General features: G+C 44.4%; 3 protein-coding genes across 12 annotated transcripts in view; all 3 read left to right on the forward strand.

The window, feature by feature from the left end:
* The first annotated feature begins 8,075 nt into the window (after positions 1–8,075).
* The window catches only part of LOC147614265 (serine/threonine-protein phosphatase 5-like), an 89,306-nt gene continuing 71,797 nt past the window's right edge, over positions 8,076–25,584 (forward strand). The window contains exons 1-3 of one of the 10 annotated variants that reach the window (XM_086780824.1): positions 8,097–8,325; positions 8,693–8,856; positions 9,021–9,082. Coding sequence is in view for 5 of the 10 variants with exons in the window: in XM_086780817.1 (XP_086636943.1) it covers positions 8,784–8,856 (73 nt within the window). In the remaining 5 variants the exon portion in view is untranslated. Of the gene's footprint in view, positions 8,326–8,356; positions 8,588–8,671; positions 8,857–9,020; positions 9,083–25,584 lie in introns of those variants that run through there. The other 9 variants (XM_086780827.1, XM_086780822.1, XM_086780817.1 and 6 more) reach the window with 9 other exon arrangements.
* Positions 19,710–21,107, forward strand: LOC147614266 (uncharacterized). The gene is made up of 2 exons (XM_086780433.1): positions 19,710–20,544; positions 20,671–21,107. The coding sequence occupies exons 1-2, from the start codon at positions 19,718–19,720 to the stop codon at positions 21,101–21,103; spliced, it is 1,260 nt and encodes a 419-aa protein (XP_086636559.1). The 5' UTR covers positions 19,710–19,717; the 3' UTR covers positions 21,104–21,107.
* LOC147614267 (uncharacterized) lies at positions 21,150–21,947 on the forward strand. The gene is made up of 2 exons (XM_086780434.1): positions 21,150–21,271; positions 21,368–21,947. Exon 2 carries the CDS (start codon positions 21,385–21,387, stop codon positions 21,793–21,795), a length of 411 nt encoding a protein of 136 aa, XP_086636560.1. The 5' UTR covers positions 21,150–21,271; positions 21,368–21,384; the 3' UTR covers positions 21,796–21,947.

The following is a 25,584-nucleotide window of genomic DNA, read 5'->3' on the forward strand; positions in this document are numbered from 1 at the left end:
AGCATCTTGTGTTGCGAGCCTGACATTTTTATTGCGACGAGTATTAGGTGACAGAGGTATGTAGTCCTCGCCATTGAAGATTGCTTCTTTGAACCTTGCTATTTTCTGTTGCATAGAAAAGTATCTATTACTAAAGTCTTCTTCTTCATTTGTTCCTCAACATCGACTACCACTGGTGGATTCTGGCGAGTGCTTCCTTCTTCACGATCTTCATTTCCACGATCATTTGTCGGGTTGTTGTCTTCTCTATTTTTTGCAAATAAATATCTTCTTGCTGGTGTGTCCATGTAGAAGATCGTCTATATATCAATACATTGTGTTAGATGTGGTATTTTCATCACCTTCCATATGGCAGTTGCTCTTCGTCTATCTATACCATTGCCTGTTTTAGGCATTATTGAGGATGTTGCTGGATAATACTTTCCAGTTTGTACCATCTAAAGGAGAGTGTTCTCCAACATGGAACCTATCTTATTTGGAATATAATTATGCATAAAAACGTAGGCTCTCTCAAACAGATTGATCAGTGATAAGCATACCTTGTTTTTCAGGTCTCCTTGGCCATATAAAGCATATAGCTGTTGCCCATGTGTTATTTCTTCACTTGACACACTGTGGCAGAAGAATCTAAAGTGAGATTTATGTAAATCTTTCATATAATAACCTAACATACCCTCGAAAGTGTGCATCCGTACTTCCACAAACCTTTGCACATTACTAATCCTCCTTGTGGCTTCATCCAATCCCATTGCATGTATCTTTTCGACACTTATCAAAGATGGCGCCATGATTGAAACCACCATTTGGAAATGAAGATAACTTAGTGTCCCACCTTTTTTAAGTGTAAACATCCCTTTGCAGATAAACTCTTCTAGTGGTTCCTAAAATGACAAATCCATATCGCCATTTCCAACCCCTTCGTCATAAAAGCCTCAATGAGCTTTGTTTTTGGAGGAGGAGGAAAGTTAGGGCACTTGCTGACAGGTGGATTTGATTGCTGCTTCTTCCCTTTGCCATCAACAATTTCAGAGTTTCCTAAGGAAAATTCACAAATCGATTAAATTACTAAAGCTAGATGAAATTTATTTGAACAAAATGTTGGAATTAGAGTTGCATGAAAGCACACAAAGCTTGGAGAAGAAGAAGCAAGAATGCACACAACACAAAGTGTAGTAGATTGTGTCAATGTACAAAAGATAAGTTAGCCCTAGAGTTATGGGCGTATATACAAGCCGGGGAAAAAACCTCCTAAAGAGGGAAAAAGTACCCCGGCGGTCCTAAGTGTGTTCACACACATCACTGCCTATATATATATATGGCAACAAATCCCCCCTGGGAGTGATGGTGTGAACGAGAGCTGGCACTCATGTATAGGGGAGTGCCATGCCCGAAGTAGATCAGTCCACAAAGGGGAGCAAGCCCAAAGCTTTGCGGAAAGCTTCGAACTTCTCACGAGGAAGCGCCTTTGTGAAAAGATCGGCGAGGTTGTTCTGTGTTGGCACATAGGCCAAGCTGATCTCTCCTGCTGAGAGTCTCTCCCTGACATAGTGATAATGCACCTCAATGTGCTTTGTGCGAGCATGAAAAACTGGGTTTCTCGCAACTGCCAATGCACTCTGGCTGTCAGTGAAGATAGAGGTGGCAAACTCCTGTCCAACACCCAAGTCAGCCACATAAGCCGTCTGAGCCACACACACTCAACCGTAGCTGTGAAAGTTGCCCTGTACTCAGCTTCACAACTAGAAGTGGCCACAGTAGATTGCTTCTTGCTCAACCAAGATATGCATGAGCTACCGAGCATGAAACAAAAACCACTTGTGGACACTCTTGTGTCATAGCAACCAGCCCAATCTGAGTCCGAAAAAGCATGTAAATCTGGCGGCAACGATCCCCCCTTGGGATAAAACAACCCAAGATGTATGGTGCCACTCAAGTAGCGAAAGATGCGTTTAACTGCCTTCCAATGCTGAGACCCTGGGCTATGCATAAACCTGCTCACCTGTGAGACTGCAAACTGAATGTCCGGCCTCGTAATGCATACATAAATGAGGCAACCAACAGCTGTCTGATAGAGTGTGACATCAAAGTGATCTCCAGCATCATGAAGACTTAACTTCAAACCTGTCTCCATTGGAATAGCAATAGGCTTGCAGTCTTCAAGGCCAAATCTCCGCAACAATGTCTCAATATACTTTGTCTGACACAAAGCAATACCTCCATCACACTGCTTAAATTGTATCCCCAAATAATGATGCAAATGTCCCAAATCTGACATCTCAAAAGAGGCATTCAAATCAGCCTTAAAATCAGCAATATGACTTTCATTTGGTCCTGTGAGCAGCATGTCATCGACATAGAGAGCAATGATTAGATGTACACCATCCACATGTTTAACATACAAAGTGCTTTCTGTTGGACTATTCTGAAACCCATGTGCAGTCAAATATGCATGTATCTTTTCATACCAAGCTCGTGGAGCTTGCTTTAAACCATATAAAGCCTTTTTCAACCTGCACACTTTGTTTTCCTGCCCTCTTTGAACAAAACCACGAGGCTGCGATACATACACCTCCTCATGCAAATCTCCATTCAAGAACGCAGTCTTTATGTCCAGCTGATGTACATTCCAACCATTATGAGCTGCCAATGCACAAATGCTACGAATGGTAGTCATACGACAAGTGGGAGCAAAGGTCTCATCAAAATCAATGCCCTTTTCTTGAGCATAACCCTTTGCAACAAGTCTAGCCTTATAGCGATCAACACTGCCATCTGGCTTTCGTTTCAACTTAAAAACCCACTTACATCCAATGGCCTTTTTACCAATAGGCAAATCACACAAAGACCATGTACCATTCTTCATTATAGCATCATATTCACTTTGCATTGCAGCCAACCAATTTTTTGATTTTTGTGCCTCATCAAATGAAAGAGGTTCTTCCTCTTCACACATACTAGACACAGCCAAAGCATAACAATCTGATGCATAAGGGGCATGCTGAAAACCTGAACGAGTACAACTAGATATAGGTGCATCAATTTTACTATCACGCAAGGTTTGCACCAGCCATTTAGGCTTATTTCTAGCCTACTCATTTTCAGCCCTATCCTTAGAAATTACATCCTGTAAATCTGCATCAAAAATAGGCTGATCTATGATGTCGTTTGAAATCTGCATAGGCTGAATATTTGCCTCATTAGGACTTACATTTGAATTCCCACCTGTAAACAGAGGTAACAATGTATCAAATACATCCCGTGAGCTCACACCTGTCTCTTTGGTACATGATAACAAAGGCTGCACAGCATCTTCCACAAAAACAACATCTCGACTAATCAAGATACGCTTTGACTACGGATGATACAATCTGTAACCCTTGCTCTCAGCACTGTAACCAACAAAAATGCATTTGACAGCCTTATCATCCAATTTTCTACGTTGTTGCACAGGCACTAAAGCATAGGCCAAGCAACCAAAGACACGCAAGTGACCAATAGAAGGCGTCCTGCCATGCCAAGCTTCGTATGGAGTAATAGACTGCAAGGCCTTAGTGGGACACCTGTTGAGTACATATGCAGCACACATGACAGCCTCAAGCCAAAACGCATGTGGCAAAGCTTGGCTCTTGACCATACATCATGCCATCTCCATAAGTGACCTGTTCTTCCTCTCAGCAATACCATTTTGCTGAGGGGTATATGGCACTGTACATTGGTGTTTTATCCCACGACTAGCCAGAAATGCATCAAACTCGTTAGACATGTACTCCCCCCCTCGATCAAAACGGAGGGTGCCCACAGTACAATTGGATACATTTTCAACCATAAGCATAAACTGTTTGAAGCACAAAAACACTTCGGACTTTGCCTTCAGTGGATATACCCATGCATGCCTTGAGTAATCATCAATGAAAGTCACGAAGTACAAGTGTTTACCAAATGACGGAGTTTGCATAGGCCCACATACATCACTATGTACAAGTTGCAATTTGCGAGTGGCCCGCACAGAACCATCCTTTGGAAACGCAGAACGCTGCATTTTGCCCAAAATACAGCCTTCACAAACATGTTTCAATGGTGCCTCAAGAGGGGGCAATGAAGCAACCATATCAAATTTCTGCAAACGCAGCAAACTAGTAAAGTTCAGATGACCAAAACGAGCATGCCATAGTTTTGCATCTAAAACTGCCTTTTCATTCAGAAACTGCATTTGCTGAATCTTCCACACACTTGTCATAAGAATTGAGCCTATACAGCCCACGAAACAAGGTGCCAGATACAATAATCGTATCACCAGAAGTCAAATCATGAACAGTACATCTGTCATCCACAAATTTGACTACGAGTCCAAGTCTAGCAAGCGCAAGGACAGACAATAGATTCTTCTTTATCCCTGGCACATACAAAGCATCTGAAAGTGTGAAAGTGCTGCCATTTGCAGCAGTAAGCATAATTTTACCAATGCCCTTCACTGGGTAAGAAGCATTATTGGCACATGTGACAGTATTCCCATTAGGGACAGCCTCAAGAGAAGTGAACATATCACGATGCGAGGTAATGTGCTTTGTAGCACCATTGTCAAAATACCATACATGAGAGTCAACAGAAATTGCCAAACATGCATCATGTACAGATGGGTCATACTGGCAATACACGCTAAACGCCCATTCTGTATCCTGCACAACATTTGCAGAATCTGCATTTGTAGAAGTATCCGCTATTGTGGCTGCATTTGACTCTTTCTTCTTTGCCTCTTTAGCCTTTAGCTTAGGGCAATTCTTAATGACATGATCATTTGCCTTACAATAGTTGCACCTGGTCTTTTTCTTGCCTTTATCAAGAGCCTTCTCAGACTTATTGTTGCTACCTGTGGAAGGAGAAGAAGTTACAGACCTACTAATAGGAGAAGAAACAGTGGAAGGGGCTGCCTTACCACTTCTTCTCTGCGCTGGGCAGCAATAAATGCTTGATCAACTGTACGCTGCCTGGCCCTGTTTTGCCTGGACTGCGCTTCTTGCAAGAGCTTGTTGACTAAAGTATCATACTTGACAGCATCAGGTCTGTCCTCATTAAGAAGTCTCCACGTGGAAGCAAAAGTCTGATATGTCTCAGGTAAAGCATCAAGAACAGTCTGCACAAGAGAATGATCAGGAATAATCTCACCTGCAGAAATCAACTGTTCTTTGAGATCTTTAATCTCAGCAATAAAAACATTCATGTCATCATCTTCTTGCATAATCTTCAATTCTAGCTCTTTACGAAGGTAAGCGATTTTTGCCTCGTTACGACCTGCATACAAACCAGCTAGAATATCCCAAGCCTGTTTTGCTGTTTTAGCTGAACGAATATGTGGGGTGATGTTACATTTGACAGAAAGTGCAATCAAGGCATGAGCTAACGCATCTTTACCATCCCAACGAGCTTGTTCAGCAGTGGGTAAAACGGCGCCAACAGTAGAGCTGCTAGAACCTGCAACATCCTCAACAGATCCTACATCCACAGAACCTGGACGTACATCCATACCCTGCACAATGTTTCACACTCCTTTTGCAACCAAAACATGCTGCATCATGTATGCCCAAAGTGGGTAGTTGCTGTCGCCATCCAGTTTGTCTTCAGCAGACAACATGCGAAATACATCATTGTTGTTATCAGCCATGGCCACTGACTGAAACTGGTGCAAAAGCTACCTGTAATGAAGCAAAGACTGAACAGAGAACAACTCGTGCTATGTAGCACGGTCCACAATAGAATACGTATGCCTGTTTTGTAGAAAACTGCATTGTCGAAATTTCTGCAGAAAATGACGAAAACACCTGTGCAAAACTTGAAATGCAAAAACGGAGCCCGAAACGACCTCAGATGCAAATTCTGAGAACGCAAAGCCCTATGGGCATAGTTGCAGAGTATAGGGACCTGCAAGCGCTCGTGAAAGCTCACCTCAATCGGAGAACGTGAGTCGGAGGGTGCTGGCGGTGTAGCCCTGGAAGCCGATGCCTGCTCTGATACCAATTGTTGGAATTAGGGTTGCAGGAAAGCACACAAAGCTTGGAGAAGAAGAAGCAAGAATGCACACAACACAAAGTGTAGTAGATTGTGTCAATGTACAAAAGATAAGTTAGCCCTAGAGTTATGGGCGTATATACAAGCCGGGGGACAAAACCTCCTAAAGAGGGAAAAAGTGCCCCGGCGGTCCTAAGTGTGTTCACACACATCACTGCCTATATATATATATATGGCAACACAAAAAACATTTCAAATGTTCTTATGTGCAACAAATTGCATGAATCATAACAATGGAAAAACTAGATGAAATTTATTTGTAAAAAAAAATATCAAATGTTCTTGCGTGCAAAAAAATGGATGAACCAAAACAATGGAAAAGCAATTTTGTGTTGTTATTCTATGCCATTGAAACAAAAATAGCAGGAGAATTTAAATTTAAAAAAATAATTCACTAGATTTAAAAGAAGTTTGAGAAATAAATTCACTAGGTTGGAAATAAGTTTTGCTTATCATGAAAATACTAGAAATCTTCTTTCGGCCAGAAAAAAAGATGCAACATAACAATCCATGCGATTGAAATGAAAACAGTTGGTCAATTTTATCAAAAAATAAAATCACGAAACTGTAATTTTTTCCTTCTCATGCAACTAAACAAAACGTGCACATGTAGAAAGCGAAAGTCCGTACTTCTGCTAGGCATAAAAACAAACAGAACCTGGAATTCTGTTTGCTTATTTTTAAAAAGCCCGAAACTAAGGACAAGGTCCATAAAAGGAACATGTGAACTATTTATAATATGTTTATATAGTCAAAGGAAGCAAGATTTAGAGTAGCATGCGAAATAAGGACCCGAAAACATATACTATATAGCCAAACTGTATTACTTTAGACCAACCAACTCGGTTCATATCTATTGCATGCAAGTGACATGGACGGTGTCAAGATAGCGTTATCCTTCAGCTGCAAATCAAATACCAGAAGAAAATATAAATTAAAAGCGTTAACTACATAACGTGGAAGTAAAATTAACGCAGTGATGTAAATAATTTAAAGTGAATAAAAAACTAAAAAATAATATATAGCAAATACGAAAAAAACAAAGTTGTACCTCTAGATCTTGCCAGCCTCTTCAACGACACAACATTGCGAACGAATCCACGCCCTTTAGGAGGAGTCACTATATGTGCAGGCATTGAATTATAATTTGCTACTTCTTGTCTAGGAACAGTAGTAGCTATATGCTCTTCTTCGTTGCAGAAAAAGGATCCTTGCACACGAGGAGGGGTTGAATTTGTAATATCGCGGAGGGCTGAACGTTTAGGAGCCATGGTGAAAACGATACAAACAACAACAACAGCAACATATTTGTAGGCGGGGCCAAGTGTCCCATGGTGGAAACGTTGAACAACATATTTGTAGGCGGGGCCAAGTGTCCCATGGCGGAAACATTGAACAACAGCAGGCCATTGCGTGTCAGGCATGCAAAGCTTTCGAGAAGCCATTGAGAAGCACCAGAAGCACAGAACCTTCATATCGACAGCGCATGCACAACTATAATTATTTAAAGCGCATGCCCAACGAAGAGAACATGAAATCATAAAACATCCAGAACGAGAGTAGAGATAACAGATATCGCCCACGAATCCACGTATGCATGTTCCAGAGGCGGTCTTCGTGCAAAAGAAGCCAAAAAAAGCTAAAAAAAAGAAATAAAACATCCAAAACGAGAGCAGAGAAAACAGACATCAACCACAAACCCCAGCATGCATGTTCCAGACGCCGTCTTTGTGTAGAAGAAGCCGAAAAAAGGTCAGAAAAAAAGAAGTGTCCCTCGACCAAAAGAAGGCAAAAAGAACAGACAAAATCCGAATGCGAAAAAAGCGCAATAAAAACCAAAGGAAACATTGAAATGAAAGGTGCAAACATTGGAACCCATGCCACGTGTTTTTTTTTTGTGCATGATCACCACCCATTCGAAATTAATAAATCTAGAAAAACATTTGGGGTCCTTATAATTAAGGTTTACTAGGGAAGATATAAGATGGTTTAGTGGGTTAATCCTTTAGGTTAAGGCTTTCGAGGTGTTATTAATAAACAAGCTTATTGATTCCTTGGTGATCCACTTCCACTTCCACTTTCACTTCCGCGTCCGCATCTTTCTTTACCGGGTTCGAGCTCTCGGAGGTGCCTGAGGAGAGAAGCTCATCGTTTCTGGGTCTTCTCCAACACAGTAACCTTTCGAACTCTTTGAGCCTGCTTTTTTCAGCTCTGTGCAAAAAGGGAACTGGGTTTCTTTGCTTTTGCTGAACTCTACATGAGGTACCCGAGCTTCACTTCCCTAATCACCCATAATTTTTACCTAATCATATGCCCTAACCAGATTTTGCTGCCCAAAACCTGCTTTCAAACAGTACTCATATTGAGTTTCCGCATTGTTGCCCGTTCCCTTGTTTTTTTTGGTCAGCAATAAAGATTATAAAACAGAAAACCCATTAGGATGAGGTTTATTGCTAAAAAAAAAAACCCAGCTTAGGCACTGCATTTAAGTGTGAATGTTTAGTTGCCTGTGCAAAAATATGCCAGGTTATTTCACTACACACCATGCTTTATAAGAAAGACAAGGCTATTTTGCTGTTAAGGCTATGGACCTCAATCAATTGCGCCACAGCTACACATCTTGATCCAGTTTTGCAGGTTGTCTTTGTGAGGGGTTAAAGAGAGCTCCCAGACAGGTTTGAAGGGAAGGGAAGCGAAGGTGACAAAAAGATACGGTGACGATGAATGGTAATTCTGTGCTAGAGCTGCAGAGAGCAGAGGAGCTGAAAGCAGCTGCGAATGCAGCCTTTCAAGGTTAACCACTCGAATTCCAATTCCATTATTTGATGTTTTGTTTAGCCCTTTTTTTTGTATATGTATGCCACATGCATCCAATTGAGTGTTCATAATAGAGGCATAACATTGATGTTTTGCATAGACCATAGTCCTAACATTATCAATAAAATTTGACATTTCAGATTAGTGTGTTCCTTATCTAAAAGATAACGTGTAGTGCCATCTTGTGAGACTTCTTTCGATTGTAAGCTCCTCAAATCCAACAAGATAATTTCTTGAAAGAAAATGTTTCTCGGTATACTTGCCATTGATTTTTGGATGGTAGAAAACTAATAGAGGGTCTCATGTACTTTTGAGAGAGAGAGAGAGAGAGAGAGAGAGAGAGAGAGTGATATTCGTCTACGAAGGACTCAAAGGGTCTATGAGACAAAACAATAGTAGTACATCTCCATGAAAATATAGATCCATACACCCATGTATAACTTCGGTGTTCCATTCCACAAAAGCCTAGCCCGAAGGCCTTTGACGCGCCAACCTATGTTGTGCACAACATGAGCATGTCTGCTCTCTTGGTTCAAGCTAGACCTTTAGTAGTGCATTCGCACAACTGTTTCTCATAACAACAAGGTCCTCACTTATATAGTGATAACTATGCCATAAATAGCTAACCTGCTATCAATAACTATTAAGTGTGTTTTATTAATCCAAGAACTCTAGCCAAGTATGTGCATGCTAATCCCTAATTTTGAGGCCCCCTAAACTTGCAAGGTTAGGTCCTTAATCCCTAGACTAGTATCTAGGTACATAACAGACCACACATGGGCTGAAATTTTCTCATCATGCAAGTGATGTACATGATGAATATGCAGTCCATGATATTCATGCCTTAAGAGTATTCTCATGAGCAAGGAGATATCAGAAGGGATGCACCCATGTATACAAGAAGGGCACCGTTGCCAAGGCAGAGATATAAGAAGGGATGGACCCATGTATGGAGGAAGGGCCCTTTTGCCAAGGCTACCTACTCGGAGAGCACATGCATCATATCCTGCTAATGATGAGTCCAGAACTGCCCCATTGGAAACCAAAACATCAAGGTGAAGAGAATTATGCCAAAAAGTAGAAGAAATTCACGGCCAGCGCGATAAGTCAATCAAATTTGAGACATATCATGGTGAGTATGATGCTAGCAAGGCATTGGCTTTTATTGCACAATTTGATATTGCCCTTAGTGATGACGACTTCACGGAGAAGTCTAAGATCCACATGTGAGAATGAGTAGCGGAAATGTTACAAACAATTGAGAGAAAAGAAACGCAGAAGTGTTGGAGAGAGAAGCGTTGTATAAACTCTACTATATACACGATATCCGATACAACTGAGTGTTGGGGGGGAAGCGTGGTATATATACAACTTGGGGCTGCTGGTTAGCTAGTATAAAACAAGCATGAAAAGGGCCCACGACTAGGCTATGCCTAGTTGGCTAGCAACAAACCTGGTCAGCTAGCAAAGGCTGGTCGGCCAGGATACAGTCAGCCCTTCCTTGCCAGCAAAACACCTATAGCTGACCAGGGGAAAATATGGAGAATGGGAAAAATGGAGAAACACACACCGGGCGGGCACACCCACGACATTGGCCCTCACTCCCTACAGTGTAATATGGTACAGACAGGAGATAACTACTAACACCCCCGCTCAGCTCCTGGATGTGGAACCAACCCCAGTGAGCTGGAGTGCTGACGGAGCATCTGCTGAGGTAGAGGCTTCGTGAGAGGTCTGCCACGTTGTCCTTCGTTGAACAAAAGACTAGCAAGATGTCATTAGGCAAAATCTTGTCACCAACAAAGTGATATTGTATCTCTATGTGCTTGGTCCGGGCATGGAAGGCTGGGTTCTGAGCAATAGCTATACAGCTTTGGTTGTCGCACACCGTGGGTTCCTTTGTGGAAACTCAATCTCGCCAAGTAACCTCCGCAGCCACACCACCTCGCAAGTAGCACCTCAAGCAGCTCGATACTCTGCCTTAGTAGAAGACAAGACAATGGCTGCCTCTTGCTGCACCAAGAAATGGTTCCTGAGCCAAGGGTAAAGCTGTATCCTGAAGTAGATCTCCTCGTGTCTAGATCTCCTCCCCAATCAGACTCACTCCAACCTCGGAGACTGACTCGGTCCTTCGTTCTCCCTCCAGTGTTATAAAAGAGTCCAAGATCCTTCGTACCCTGTAGGTATCGCAAGATCTGCAATCCTGCATCCCAATGAGTCTTTAAAGGTGTCTGCATAAAGGAGCTCAACAGTCCCATTGGAAAACTCAAGTCCAGTCTGGTGTTCGGTAACCAAATCAATGAATCGACAAGCTTCCGATACAAGGAGGCATCAACTTGCTCACAAGGATCATGTACAATAAGTTTGGTATTCGGGTCCATCGGAGATGAAACAGGCTTGGAGTTCTCCATCCCAAATGCCTCCAGCAACTCATGAACATACCGTTGCTGAGAAACAAAGAACCCCCTCTAGATCTGGTAAATCTTCAATCCTAAAAAGAAATGAAGTAAGCTTAAATATGTCATCTCAAATTCCTCTGACAAGGCAGCCCTGGTCACAACTATGTGCTCCACATGATCGCCAGTGAGAATAAGATCATCCACAGAGGATAATCAATGTGACCATACAACGTTCCCGAAAGAGATCTAAGTTCGGATCTGCAATTGATCTTTGGAAACCCTTTCTCAGAAAGAAAGAATCAATCTTCTGGTTCCAAGCCCTGGGAGGTTGTTTAAGACCATACAAGGCCTACCACAACATGTAAATCATACTTTTTGATCTCGGAACCTCAAAGCCTGGAGGTTGCTCAACATACATCTCCTCTTGCAAGTCACCATTCAGGAATGTAGATTTCACATCCATCTGATACTCCGGCCATTGCTAAGAAGAGACAAGGGCAAGAATTGTCCAAATTGTGGTCATCCTAGCTGTCGGTGCAAAAGTGTCCTCATAGTCGATGCCAGGCCGTTGAGAATAGCTCTTAGCCACAAGTCTAGCCTTGTGCTTGTCCACCGACCCATCGGACGTATACTTGGTCTTGTAGACCCACTTGACACGACCTTTGTGACGGCCTCGGTACCAACTCCCAAGTTCCATTCTTCTCTATGGCTTCAAGTTCCACTTGCATGGCTTTCCTCAAAGTCTCTTGGGAAAGAGCTTTCTTGACTTGCGGAAAGCTTCAAACTTCTCTCGAGGCAATGCCTTTGTGAATAGATCTGCAACATTGTCCTGTGTACTATGTAGAGCAGTAAGATAATGTGATCTCCCTTGCATGAATCCTCTCTCTGACACAGTGATAATGAATCTCTATGTGCTTAGTGCGTGCATGAAACACTGGGTTTCATGCCACGGCTATAGCACTCTGACTGTCACTGTGTATGGTGGTGGGTGTCTGCTGACACTCACGAAGATCAATCATCAATCTCCTCAGCCATACACAATCTACTGTGGTTGTAAAGGTTGCCCTGTACTCAGCCTCACCAGTAGATGTGGCAACAATGGGCTGCTTTTTGCTAAGCCATGATATGCATGAATGCCCCAAAAAGAAACAATTCCCACTGTTGGACTGTTGTGTATCATAGTCACCAGCCCAGTCTGAATTACTATAAGCATGTAACTGCAAGCTGCCCCCCTTGGGATATACCAACGCAAGATCCAGGGAGCCTTGAAGATAGTGGAAGATCCGCTTCACTGCTTGCCAATGCTTTGTACCTAGGCTGTGCATAAATTTGCTACATTGGGAAACCCCAAACTGAATATCTGGGCGTGTGGCATAAATATATGAGGCAGCCCACTGCTTGGCTGTAAACACTCATACCAAAAGGCTCTCCAACATCATACATGCTCAATTTTAGCCCTGGCTCCATCGGAGTAGGGATGAGCTTACAATCTTGAAACCCGAATTTGTGCAACAGCTTTTGAATGTACTTCGATTGGTGTACATAAATCCCAACATCTGTCTGCACAAATTGTATTCCCAAATAATAATGCAACAATCCCAGATTTGTCATCTCAAATGACGATTGCAATTGAGCTTTGAATGCTGAAATTTAATCCATGTTATTCCCAGTTAGCAACATGTCATCCACATGAAGAATGAGCATAATCAAAGTACCATGATCCTCTTTCACATAGAGGGTGCTCTTTGTTGGACTATTGCAAAATCCCTGCGTGGTCAAATAAGTATGGATCTTCTCATACCGAGCTTGAGGAGCTTGTTTGAGACCATAAAGTGCTTTTCGAAGCTTGCATACTTTGTTTTCATGACCATGCAACACAAAACCAATGGACTGATTTACATACACTTCTTCTTGCAAATCCCCATCGAGAAAAGTTGATTTTATGTCCAATTGATGCCCTTTCCATCCATGATGGGCAGCCAATGCAACAACACATTTAATTGTGGCCATACAAGAAGTGGGTGCGAAAGTGTCATCATAATCAATGCCTTTTTGTTGGGCATATCCTTTGGCCACTAGCCCAGCCTTGTACTTGTCAATGGTACCACCAGACTTTCTTTTTAACTTGTAAACTTTACTTTGTGCCAATGGGCTTCTTGCCAGTGCTGTCTACCAAGTCCCAAGTGCTGTTTTTATGGATAGAATCCATCTCATTTTGCATGGCTTGCATCCAATGGTCATCCTCATGAGCCTCTTCAAATGAATCTGGCTCATTTGCATCACAAAGTGTCCTCATGCAAGCAACATTTGTGTGCTCTCTTGCATTATGTGAACCAACCCGTGTCCTACTACCAAGTGGAGCTAAAAGTTTGCTCTCATGTAAAGTACGGAGCAGCCAATGAGGCACAACTCTAGCCTCCTCCATTGCTCCACTGCTTCCTCCACATTTTGAGGTGTAATGAGCTCATTCGTGGGCTGATTTGGAGCACCCAAATGCTGTCCATTGAGCAAAGTTGGTGGCTGATCTGTAGAGCCATCAATTCCCAACGGGAGAAGTCCTTCAAACATGTTATGTGGGCCCGAAGGTGGCTGTCCAAAAAATTCAGCCAATGGCTGGTCTGAATTTTCAGCAAATACATCATCTCTGTTGACCAAAATCCTTTGTGTGGAAGGATTAAAGAGACGGTAGTCTTTACTGCCACTGCCATAACCCACAAATATGCACTTAGTAGCTTTGTCATCAAGCTTAACTGTCAACTGCTGAGGTACATGTGCATATGCTATACATCCAAAACCCTAAAGTGGTCAACTTTAGGTTTCCTTTTGTGCCAGGCTTCATATGGCGTGCTGGTTTTCAATGCTTTGGTAGGGCATCTGTTCAACACGTGTAGCACACATTATTGCCTCCATCCAGAATTATGTGGGCTGTGTAGACGGGCCAACAAACTGAGGCGGGCAGGAGATGCCAGGCGGCGACCAAGATGCAAGCACACGGTAAAGCGCCGGACGGAGTGCTGTAGGCGGTGACGGCCACGGCACGGACAAAGCGACAGAAACTCGCTGCCATGGCACGTACGAAGCAATGAAAAACCGACTTGATTTTGGCCAAAACCCGGGCTTTGCCACGTAAGCCCAAAAGAGGGATGAGCTTTGCCCTGGGCCGCCTCACGGGCTTCGAGTGCCGCCACGGGTGGGGTGGTGGTGGAGCCCTCCCCACTAGCTCCACCCTCTGTGGAGGCTGAAAAGGGCGGTGGACGCCAACTAGGCGGAGGTCGGGTGGAAGGGCCGCGGAGCAGGGTGTCGGACGGACTGCATAGGTGACGGACGAGTTGCCAGACGGACTGCGAGACGGAAAAAACGTAGGGAACTTGCCGAAAGCGGGCGCCAGAAATTGCACATGCAGAGGTTGCAAGTTGGCTCTGATACCACTGTCGAGGATTAGGATTTCAGAGAAACAAAGACGCACACAAAGATGGTACACAGCAGCAAGCTCTCACGAGAGTGAGAGAGATGGTGATTGGTACTCAAAGTAGATAGATACAAGATGTGTGGAGCAAGGGAGTTGACTCCACAATATCATAATACAATCTCACGAGAGTGAGAGAGATGGTGATTGGTACTCAAAGTAGATAGATACAAGATGTGTGGAGCAAGGGAGTTGACTCCACAATATCATAATACAATCAAATAAGTGAGGTGTCCTTTCACACCTAATATCCAAGGGGAAAAACCCAAAGGGAGAAAAGTGCCCTTGGTTAGCCCATGTTCACATGTGCACTACTCATAGCATATGTGGCATAACTCATAGCATATATGCCAATAAGACATCAATGCATAGTTTCCCTGTAAAGGCTCCTCTGATTGACTTTTATAATGAACTCTGTGCGATCTTCGAGGTCCATTCTCTGTGGTCCACTGAGAGGGATACTTCGTAACACTTGACTCTTGAATGGTATCCAACCACCACTTTGGTACTCGAACAGAATGCGGAGCCTCTTGCTATTGTTGTGGCACATCTCCAACCTCGGGCTCAACCTCTACGACTGACTGAGGCTGGCTAGCTGGAACAATAGCTTGGGATTCATCCTCAGACACATCTAGCTCTCCAAGAAGCGGTGGCTCCTCAACAGTGGAAGCTGGAACATGCTCATCAAAGACAACATCTCTGCTGACAACAACCTCATTCCACTCCGAGTCATATAACCTGTAACCTTTGGAAAGAGAGTTATATCCTACGAAAACAAGCTTCTGGGAAGAGTCAAGCTTCCCCCTCTGCTTCTTTGGAATGTGAACATAGACATCACTCCCAAAAACATGGAAATGGGAGACATCTGGTTTCCTACCAAAATAAGCCTCAAACGGAGTCATCTTAGGAATTGAAGTCGTCGGAGATCGGTTGAGGATATGGACAGCCGTGGGCACAACCTCTCCCTAAGTGGACGAGGAGGGTCTCGATGCTCCAACATCGTCCTCGCCATCTCCACCACAGTCTGGTTCTTTCGCTCAACTACTCCATTTTCTAAAGGTGACCTTGTATTGGCCAGCTCCCGATTGATGCCATGCTCTGCACAAAACCGCACAAAAGCATTAAAAGAAAACTCCCCTCCTTTGTTAGCCCGAACAGTCTTCACCTGCAATCTAGACTCCTTTTCCACCAAGCATGCCAGTCCTTGAACTGAGCAAAGGCTTGGTCCTTGTGTGGCAGAAAACACCCATGTAAACTTGCTACAATCATCCACAATCATCCACAATCAGCATGAAATACAAGGCTCCTCCCAAGGATGAGGTCTGCATAGGTCCACACAATCTTGCAAACCTCATGCACTGACAAAAGATGAAAGTGTCACGTGCACTCTGCACTGTACTGCATGGTGACAAGATGGCTCATCATCATTGCAACACTGTATAGCAGTAGAACCCTTTAGGATTTGATATTTGTCGTACGCCATGACCCCATTGTAATCCTCAGTCCAGGATATGTCAGGCACGAGCTACGTTGGTCATTCCTTAGCCTTAGAGAATCAGTCAGTCAGTTAAAGTCCCTTAACCCACTTGGAGAGAATCATTCACGCATATAGAAGTCATTAGAAGCCTTAGGGTTTGCATCAGATCATGTTTGCATTTTGCATATCATTCATCCCATATCATCTAGGTATATAATTCAGCTGTATTAGCGGACATGGAGATTTCACATCGTGAAGTTTTCGTCCGAGTTGCGGCTAGTTGATATTGTGCTAATTCTTTCTATCTTTCGCGGTGCATTTACCCTATCAACTACTTATTTGCTGGACTAATTCTTTCTATTTGCTACTTCCCTTAGTGCTAGGCTTCATTATGGTTGAGTCTGTCTTGCATCTCCGGAGGTTTGACAGAAAATATATGCTCTTATGTGTGTGTGTGTTTGTGGAGTGTGTGTGTGAGTATATCTTGAGACAGAGTTCTACACCCACTATTGGGCACTGATGACGTTAGTGGGGATGTCGTAGTATCTAGTCCATACTATGCATAATGGAGTTGATAGTTATGTAGTTGTGGGTTGACTACCATGAGTATATAACATGTACGTGTTAGCAGTCATCTCCTGTCTAGATATTTACACCAGGGCCTCTATTGTGGGTGTGCCTGCCCAATTTAGGTGTTTTCTCATTTTTCCCCACTCTCCATATTTTTCCCTATTTTTCCTTAGGTGTGGGAGGCTGTCCTGTGGCTATTGGCTCATCCAGGCTGTCCCTTGTAGCTGGCCGACTTGACCTGTGTGCTGGCCAACTGTGAGTAGCTGGCCGACTTGACTGTGTGCTGGCCGACTGTGAGTAGCTGGCCGACTGGAGGATTGAGTAGGTTGTGCGATGGTCTTGTCGGCTGTCTTTCTATTGGCCGACTAGATGATACGGGCCATATAAAATGGCCCCTTGGCCCCCCACACATTGTATTCTGATCTCGGGATTTTCTTGTGTATATAGCAGAGCTACACGCCTCTCTCTCTCTCCCTCTCTATTGCTGTGTTTGCACTTGCTCTTGTGTTTTTAGATCTTGTCTTCATCTCTGCTGCATATTCTGACATGGTATCAGAGCTCTAGGCTCTTGGAAGATCTTGCAAGCTGTGTGAGCAAGAGGGGGGCTGTTTTGTTGGTGATTGGAAGACTGTTTTGGGCCGTACGGGAAGAGGAGAAGCAAGCAGAAGGCGGGCTGATTTGCTGGACAGCCACTTGCAGGTTTAACGGCCGGAGTTAGAGGAAGGGGAGTTACCCTCGATTCGGAAGGAACGTGAGACACAGGCACAGTTATGGGATCGTGTCAATGCTAGAGTCCGTTCTTTCATTTTCCTCAATCGCACACCACAGGTAATCAATCATATCAAGCATAGTGGGAAGTTCAGATGCGGGTGATGAATCCCGCAAAGTCGTCGATGATATGGGAGCACATCAACAAGCAGCAGGCTCTTCAGCAAGAAGTTCTCCATGCTGGGAAAGAGATATCATAGGAGGATATGGCCATAACGTTGCTGTCACATTTGCCCTCTTGGTACTCAGCATTTTACTCTTCGTTGATTACCAGTGGGAGGCTTAGCACCATCACATGGGAGGAGCTTGTGCCCATGGTCTTGGACCAGGAGGAAAGATTCACGAACCCTCCACAGGGCGGAGGTTCGGAGGCCTTAACTGGCCAACGGTCGAAAGGCGAGAATAACAACAACAAGGGCAAAGGGAGGTTTTCATCGGAAAAGTCTTCTGAGAAGAAGCCTGACGCACACCGAGAGAAACTGAAGGCCGAGAGGACCTGCAATTATTGTGGCGAGAAAGGCCACTATTGGAGGAAGTGTCCCAAGCGGACTGGGAAGAGTACTGATTCTTCAGCTTCAGCTGCAAAGACTCCAGCCTTTGTGCACTTAGAGATGATGGACACAGATGCTTCATCTTCTTCGAGTGAGGAGGTAGTTCCCTTCACCGCAAAGGATACTCGGGAATGGATTCTCGATAGTGGTGCTTCCAGGCACATGACTCCTTCCCGTGACTTCTTTCTGGATCTGAAACGACAGTCAGGTCGCATTTTCATTGGCGACAATTCCACAATTCCGATACACAATGAGGGCCGGATGGAGATCATTCCCGATGGTAGAGGGGGTATGCATTCCTCCCGTGTTCTTTACATCCCAGCACTTGGTTTTCATCTATTGTCAGTGCATGAGGTATGCAAGACTGGCTTTCGGGTGGAGTTTGAGGAGCATTTTGTTGCTCTACGGGACCGCGAGACTGGCTAGGTTGTTTGGAAAGGAGGTGTGGTGAATGGTATCTACAAACCAAGGTTGTTAGAGGCGTCAGAGGCGTTTGGTACGAGGCGGGTATGGCAAGGTTGCAGCCGTACGCACGTACGGATCTGTACGTTTATTTTAAAAAAAAACCCCCTTTTTGACCTTCAACGTGCGAATTTGGGCTTACTTCGGAATTTCGCCTGTAGTGCTCTGTTTCGCTCTGTCTCTGCACACTGTGCACATTGCAACCAGGTAATTCTCACGCTCTCGCGCGCTCATGGCCTTGGTCCCTCATGATGCATCTCTATCTGGTACTGTTCTCTCTCTCTCTCTCTCTCTCTCTCTCTCTCTCTCTCTCAACCGCGAGCGGCCAATGTACTACATGATTAATCTCGTCTCTCTCTCACTCCCTCCCGAGTCCCTCTCCCTCTCTCTCTCTCTCTCTCTTTCCTCCTTTGGAGTATGCTCTAAGCTCTCCCTCTCTCTCTCTCTCTCTTTCTTCCTTTGGAGTATGCTCTAAGCTCTCTCTCTCTCTTTCTTTGTGTCACAGAGCTTCCAGGATCCAATATGCCGAAGCCATGCAACCCCTACTGGCAAATGTCATCCATGTTATTAATACGCCGACCCAAGCTGGTTCTCGCACGCGTAGATGGCAGTGCAAGTATTGCAACTTCGAGCTCACGAGCACAATTTCTCGTGTCGTGATACACTTGACAGGTATTGGCACCACCGGCAATTGTGGTGCGTGCAAGCAGGTGCCGCAGGATATCAGAGACAAGCTCATTTATGAGAATTCATCAACAGCAAAGGGTTCAAAAAAGGTAAGGGACAGCCAGCACACTCAAGATGCACTTCATGATGCGCTTGTGGGGGAGATGGGTGATTCTTCCACACAGGATAGCCAGCCTACAGGGGGCAGAAAGAGTGCCCGTGTCATGCAGGAGGGTGATGAGGATGATGATGCACATGTGCTGAGACAGAGTACTTTGCCTTCACGTGTGTCATCTCTTTCGTGGGTGAAAGAGAGACAAAAAGTGGCTGAGATGGAGATTGCTTGCACTCTTGTGGAGTGCAACATCTCCTTCAATGTACTGAGGACTGATCAATGGAAGAGAATGGTGAGGGCCATAGCAGAGGTTGGCCACACAGACTCGTGGTCCGGGGTGGAGTATAACAAATGCGTACCACGATGCTTGAAGAGCAGAAAGCCTTGATAGACAAGGCATTGGTACCTGTCAAGGCAGGATGGCAGTCTTTTGGGTGCACCATCATATCTGATGGCTGGAGTGATATGCGTAGACGACACATTATCAATATTTTGGTGTCCTCATGTCTTGGCACATACTTCTTGCGGGTTGTGGATGCAGGAAAGGCAGGAGAATCCATCAGTGCTGAGTTTATCTATCACCACATCAGACAGACAATTTTGGATGTTGGGCCAGAGAATGTGGTCCAAGTGGTGACAGACAATGCTTCAAATTGCAAGCGTATGGGTGAATTGGTCGAGGCAGAGTTTCCTCGCATTGCTTGGACTCCTTGTGCTGCACATTGCTTGGACCTGCTGATGGAGGATATTGAAAAGTTGCCATGGGTGCAACCTGAGGTTGCAGATGCCATGAAGATTACTACATTTTTCCGAAAAAAACATCAGGCTTTGGCCATCTTCAGGAGCCATAGTGCACTTGATATGGTGCGACCCTCGAAGGCCAGGTTTTCTTATATGTTCCTGGTCTTGCAGAGGCTTTTTAGATTGCGGGACCCACTACTACAGACTGTGGTGGACCCGAAATGGAGGTTTATGCACCATGCGCAGACAGAGGCCACTAGATACATTCAGCGGAAAGTGCTTGACGAGGCTTTTTGGACAGAGGTACAGAGTTTGACGGTGGCATTGCAGCCTATCCATGTCCTCCTCCGAATCACAGATATGGAGGGCTCTACTCTTGGACTGGTCTATCATCTCTTCATGGAGATGAAGCGCCATATTGCCGCCTGTACGACATTGACGGAGTCTCGGTGAGTGTACACTTGGATATTGTTCTTGGCTGATTATATTAATATTAAATAATATGCACATTGCAACAATATGTTTAAAGTTATATTATATAATGACTGTTGGAATGTTGGCTTGTCAATTTGTAGCCGGGGTGACATCCTGGCTATTGTAGAGCGGCGATGGACATTTATGAGCCGTCCCATTCATGGGATGGCTGCATTGCTTCATCCCTTCTACAAGAAGCCAGAGTTATTTAGTGAGAGCACTCTGCTCACGCAGAAAGACCAGTACATCAACATAATGTACGACGAGGATGAGCAACTTGAGGTTGATGCAGAGATGGTGAGTTTTATGAACAATCTAGGACCATCCTTTGCTAGAGCGGTGGTTTTGAGAGAGGAGGCGACGAAATTTCCTCTCACGTGGTGGCAGAGCTATGGAAGACAAGGTCTTCCAAAGCTGACTCATCTTGCTTTCCGAATCCTCTCGCAGGTACTCTTGACTCTTTCACAATTGCATCCATCTTTAAAGTTTAATTCAGTAAGGGTTTTGACTCCAAAATCGTATCGTGATTCGTGATCGTAGGATTGTTCTGTTGGTGCTTGTGAGTGCAATTGGAGCGCCTACTCCTTGGTTCACACGAAGATCCGCAATCGACTTAGTACCGCTCAGCTGGAGCGATTAGTGTATTGCCGAGCTAACATGAAGCTCGTGCGAGATTATCATGCTTTGGGGGCACCCAAGCAGGTATATTTAATTGTCGTACGTCTTTTGACACATTTCAATATAATTAAGTCATTTCTTGTGGTTCTGACTTGTCGGATTTTGCTTTTCCACAAGCAGATCCGACCCGTGTGAAGATGGTGCCAACCTCTACTGAGGACGACGTGGAGCAGCGTGTCAGAGACGAGCAGGCAGATATTATACGACTCCTTCATAGAGAGTTGGAGAGCATCGATCGCCGTGTCACAAGGTCACGCGCACGGGATTCAGAGAGCGCTAGACGGAGGAGCATTCGTCGGGGGAAGCTGCTTGTTCGTACGCAGCGGACTCGGGCGAATGAGGCTGTCACTCTCATTCATACTCAGAGTGAGCCAGGAGATGATGATGTAGCACATGGATCTCATGATACATCTTTCACATCATCACATGTGCTTGTGATGGCAGAGCCTGAGTATGACGACGAGGGCAATGTCCTGACAGATGGGGACTTGCTCTCTTCTGGTGCATCGTCATCATCATCATCATCATCATCTGATGAGGAGTTTTGACTCTTAGATCACGTTTCATTGTGGAGTCTAGACTCTGGACTAGCCCTTATGGGCCTTTTGAGGACATTTCTATGATGTAGTGTTGCAGCTTGCTATGTGGTATGCGCATTGTATTCAGTTTGTTTTGATGCATTTGCAGTCTTTTAACATGGATGAGAGTCGAGACTTTTGTTGTGTAAACACTGATTCATCAGTTTATATAGAGCTAAGAGTGGTGATTGGTGATTGAAGATTGATCTCTGATTGAAAACTGGTTTTGGTATCTGATGTTTGATTTCTGAAGTAACAAGTTTTACAACGTGCGGCAAGGGTTTTGTGATTACTAATCAAATGCGTATTAGCAAAGACCTTATTAGATTGTCTTGTAGGTCTCTCTCACAATTTAAAATGTATTTGGATCTTTTTATGTTTATTTTGATATGAAATGCCATATAGAATCTAGATTGATATTTTTTAGAATGATACGTATTTTTACGTACACAAAATTTTTATCTATACGGAACAACGTACAAATACGTACCGTACATTACGTACAGTACGTACACATCAACCTTGGGGTATGGTATGTGCCTCGAAAGACTCGTATTTTTTAGAGACGTTAAGTGTTAGAGGCGTCGTTATATATATATATATATATAGTGAAAGTTGAGAGAGAGAGAGAGAGAGAGAGAGAGAGAGAGAGAGAGAGAGAGACTAGAGTGTGTATGTATGAGCCTTGAGGGAGGGAGAAATAAAATGTTATATTAACGTCTTCAAAAGGCCAAAGTGACCTATGAGACCAAAGTTACAACCATGTGACATCTGATACACTGTCTGGAAAAGAAAAGAAAGAACTGAAGGTAAGTATCTAGCCCTACAATACATCAGTAGGGAGCATCCGGAAGCAGCAACTAGGGAGAGTGGGAAGCTAATGCTACTAGTCAAAATGGGGTACATGAGTACATGGATACATGAATACATGAATATGGGGGAGTACAAAAGTAAGAGTGAGTACAACAGTATATGGCTGGAGTGGTAATCATCCTAGGAGCTCTAGCATGGGTCTCTGTCGGATGGCCTGGATATCTGCCATAGTGAGATGCTTGGTCGGACGAGTCCGATGCCTCGCAATGATGCTCGGAGAGAGAGGGTGTGTATGAGAGAGGAAGAGAGGCTGTGTATGAGAGAGGGAGAGAGAGTGTGTGTGTGAAAGAAAGAAAGCTGTATTAAACGTCTGCAAAAGGCCAAAATGACCTATGAGACCAAAATAGTCCATCCTCATCATGTGGATACATCATCAAGATTCAAGGATACAAAGTAAAATGAAATGAACTGAAATGAACCGGTAGAGTAGAGAGAGCTCCAAAAGTGGGTATAAAAAACATCATCATCCTAGTGTGTTTAAAGTTTGAAGTTTGAACTTTGGGTCTTGAGAAAGGCTTAAGGGAGGGAGGGAGAGAATGAGAGAGAGAGAGAGTGTGTGTGAGAGGGGCTGCCTTGGGCCCTTAAAGCCCTTGTCTAAAGATTCAAACCAACAATTTTTTTTGTTTTTTTTTGTGGAGCCTCGATCAAGCAGTTGTGCGCCTCGAACGCCACGAACGCCTCGAACTGTTAGAGGCGCGCCTCGTAACAACTGTGCTACAAACTCTCCGCACTCTCCTCTTTGACATGTTCTCAGGTTGGTGACGTGTGGCACTTTCGGTTTGGCCACTTAAATGTGGATGTGTTGCGGCGAGCTTTTTGGGACCAGATGGTGGTTGGCTTGCCAGATGTTGGCAGCAGGCAAGGACACTGGAGTTCTTGCATACGTGGTAAGCAGCATAGGGAATCCTTTCCGAAGTAGGCTTCCAGGCGGGCTTCGAAACCATTGGAGTTGGTACACACTGACTTGTGTGGACCTATGCAAACAGCAATGCATCCGAATCCCGTGAAGCACTTGATTGGCCCCTCGAATTCGGCACTTCCAATGGGTTGCCCTGGCTGTCCATTGAATTAAGTGTTTGTGCTTGCTTCTGATCTCCAAAACTCCGTGTCTTCTCTTGAGAAAGAGAGACGACTGGGCTCTGATACCAACGTGACCGCTCCCTACAGGAGGCCTACAGATCGGAGGACAATATACACATATTTAGAACACTTAATCTAATTATTATTAATCAATGGAAACAACACCAGCAACACAAACACTGGAAATATTGAAAAATACAAATGACACCAGCACTGGGGCTGGAAATGACCGCCCCCCCCCTCAATACTTATTGTATTTCTTGGAGTATTTATATTTGTACAAGTATCATGGGCCTGAAAAGGCCAGATTCTTCCACTAGGGAGTGCAAATAACCAAACAGATCTGGTTCAAACCGATGAAGAAAGTGTTGGTCGGAGTAGCCTTAAATCAGAGGCTTGTTCCCACCTTCACTGGGTGTACACTTGCCTTTCACTGGTCTTCCGGGACCGTGCACAAATGGGCACGCCCGTACTAACGCAGGCAACAGTGTACACCGCGGAGGGAACATTTCTCGGTTCTCCCAATTAAGCTTTGTACTTGGTTTTTCTCATACCCTCTTGACCTTCACTGGCTCCTCTATAAATGAGGGCGCGGTTAGGGCAGTCATGGGAGAAACCTCTTCCCAATGATCTTCTAGAGTGTATGCAACTAGAGAAGAAACTTACCTACACAAAGCCTGAAATAACAACATTTAACTTGAATTATTATCTGAATTTGAGATAAAATATTGAAATAAATACCTGGCATGGATTTTAATTCAAATCTCAGTAGTGAAGACCATTTCCCTTGTTTTGTACTCCAAAATGGAAGCTTTAGCTACTGTAAACAAAGCAACCAGCCGGTACAACCAACAGGTACACGTGGGCAGCCAGCAGGTACTTGTCAGGTGCATGTGGGCAGCCAACAAGTACTTATGAGCAGCCAGCAGGTACAGCAGGTACACAAGGCAACAAATAGGCGGGTACTGTAGGTGGTACAACAGGTACACAAGGCAGCAAAATAGGCGGGTACTGCAGGGGCAGCACACAGGTGAGTGTAACCAGCGTGGAGGTGTCGTGAAGGGGCAGCTACAGCAGGCGTGGAGGAGAAGGCGGGTAGCAGCCGTGTAGAAGGAAAGATCTGCCACCAACCCACACATGGTTTTTTTTCCCAAATGAGTTCCATGCAAAGCTTTTATTTAAAGGCGATAAAACCTTTAATCAAATTATTACTTTGGGCCCCACCCTCATTAGCAAGTGTCCAGTCCCTATTTAAATTGAGTGTGAACACAATACCTTATAAATATTAAGGTTCACTCAAGTTTATGGATTTAACCATTTAAAAAGGCGAAAATGAAAATACTTACCACCTGTTCACATGCCACACCACCGAGTCAGCAAACAACACTCCACGGTACACTGGGGGCGTCCCCGTCCAGTGTATTGGCACGGCATAACAAGCAGACACACGCAAACATGTCATGCAAAAAACAAATTTATGCATCGAGGCATAAATGCATGTGCATAAATAATGGACGAAATCTCCCTTTCATATGAAACTTGTACAAGAGGTTCCTATCGGGCACAAAAGTGGTGTGACAGATATAAATAAATATGTCATGGTCTTCCTATGGAGTGACAGTCCCATAGGTAAGACACCATCCTGGCCATACACGGGTTGCACCAACAGGCTCCCGTCCATACAACACAAAGCAAGTCACACATGGGTGGCACGAAATTGGTTCCCGTCCATGTGACGCAACACTGGTCACTTACGGGTGGCACTGATTTGGCTCCCGTCCATGTGACACCATAAGACTGGCCCTT

This window comes from Cibotium barometz, chromosome 42, assembly GCF_041138505.1.
Source record: "Cibotium barometz isolate CiBa-2024 chromosome 42, ASM4113850v1, whole genome shotgun sequence".
Lineage (NCBI taxonomy): Eukaryota > Viridiplantae > Streptophyta > Polypodiopsida > Cyatheales > Cibotiaceae > Cibotium > Cibotium barometz.

Bases quoted from the DNA above. Each gene is read 5' to 3' on its own strand.
- LOC147614266 (XM_086780433.1), top strand. From the start codon at position 19,718: ATGCTTGAAGAGCAGAAAGCCTTGATAGACAAGGCATTGGTACCTGTC. The intron at 20,545-20,670 runs GTGAGTGTACAC...GTCAATTTGTAG, and splicing joins ACGACATTGACGGAGTCTCG to CCGGGGTGACATCCTGGCTA.
- LOC147614267 (XM_086780434.1), top strand. From the start codon at position 21,385: ATGGTGCCAACCTCTACTGAGGACGACGTGGAGCAGCGTGTCAGAGAC.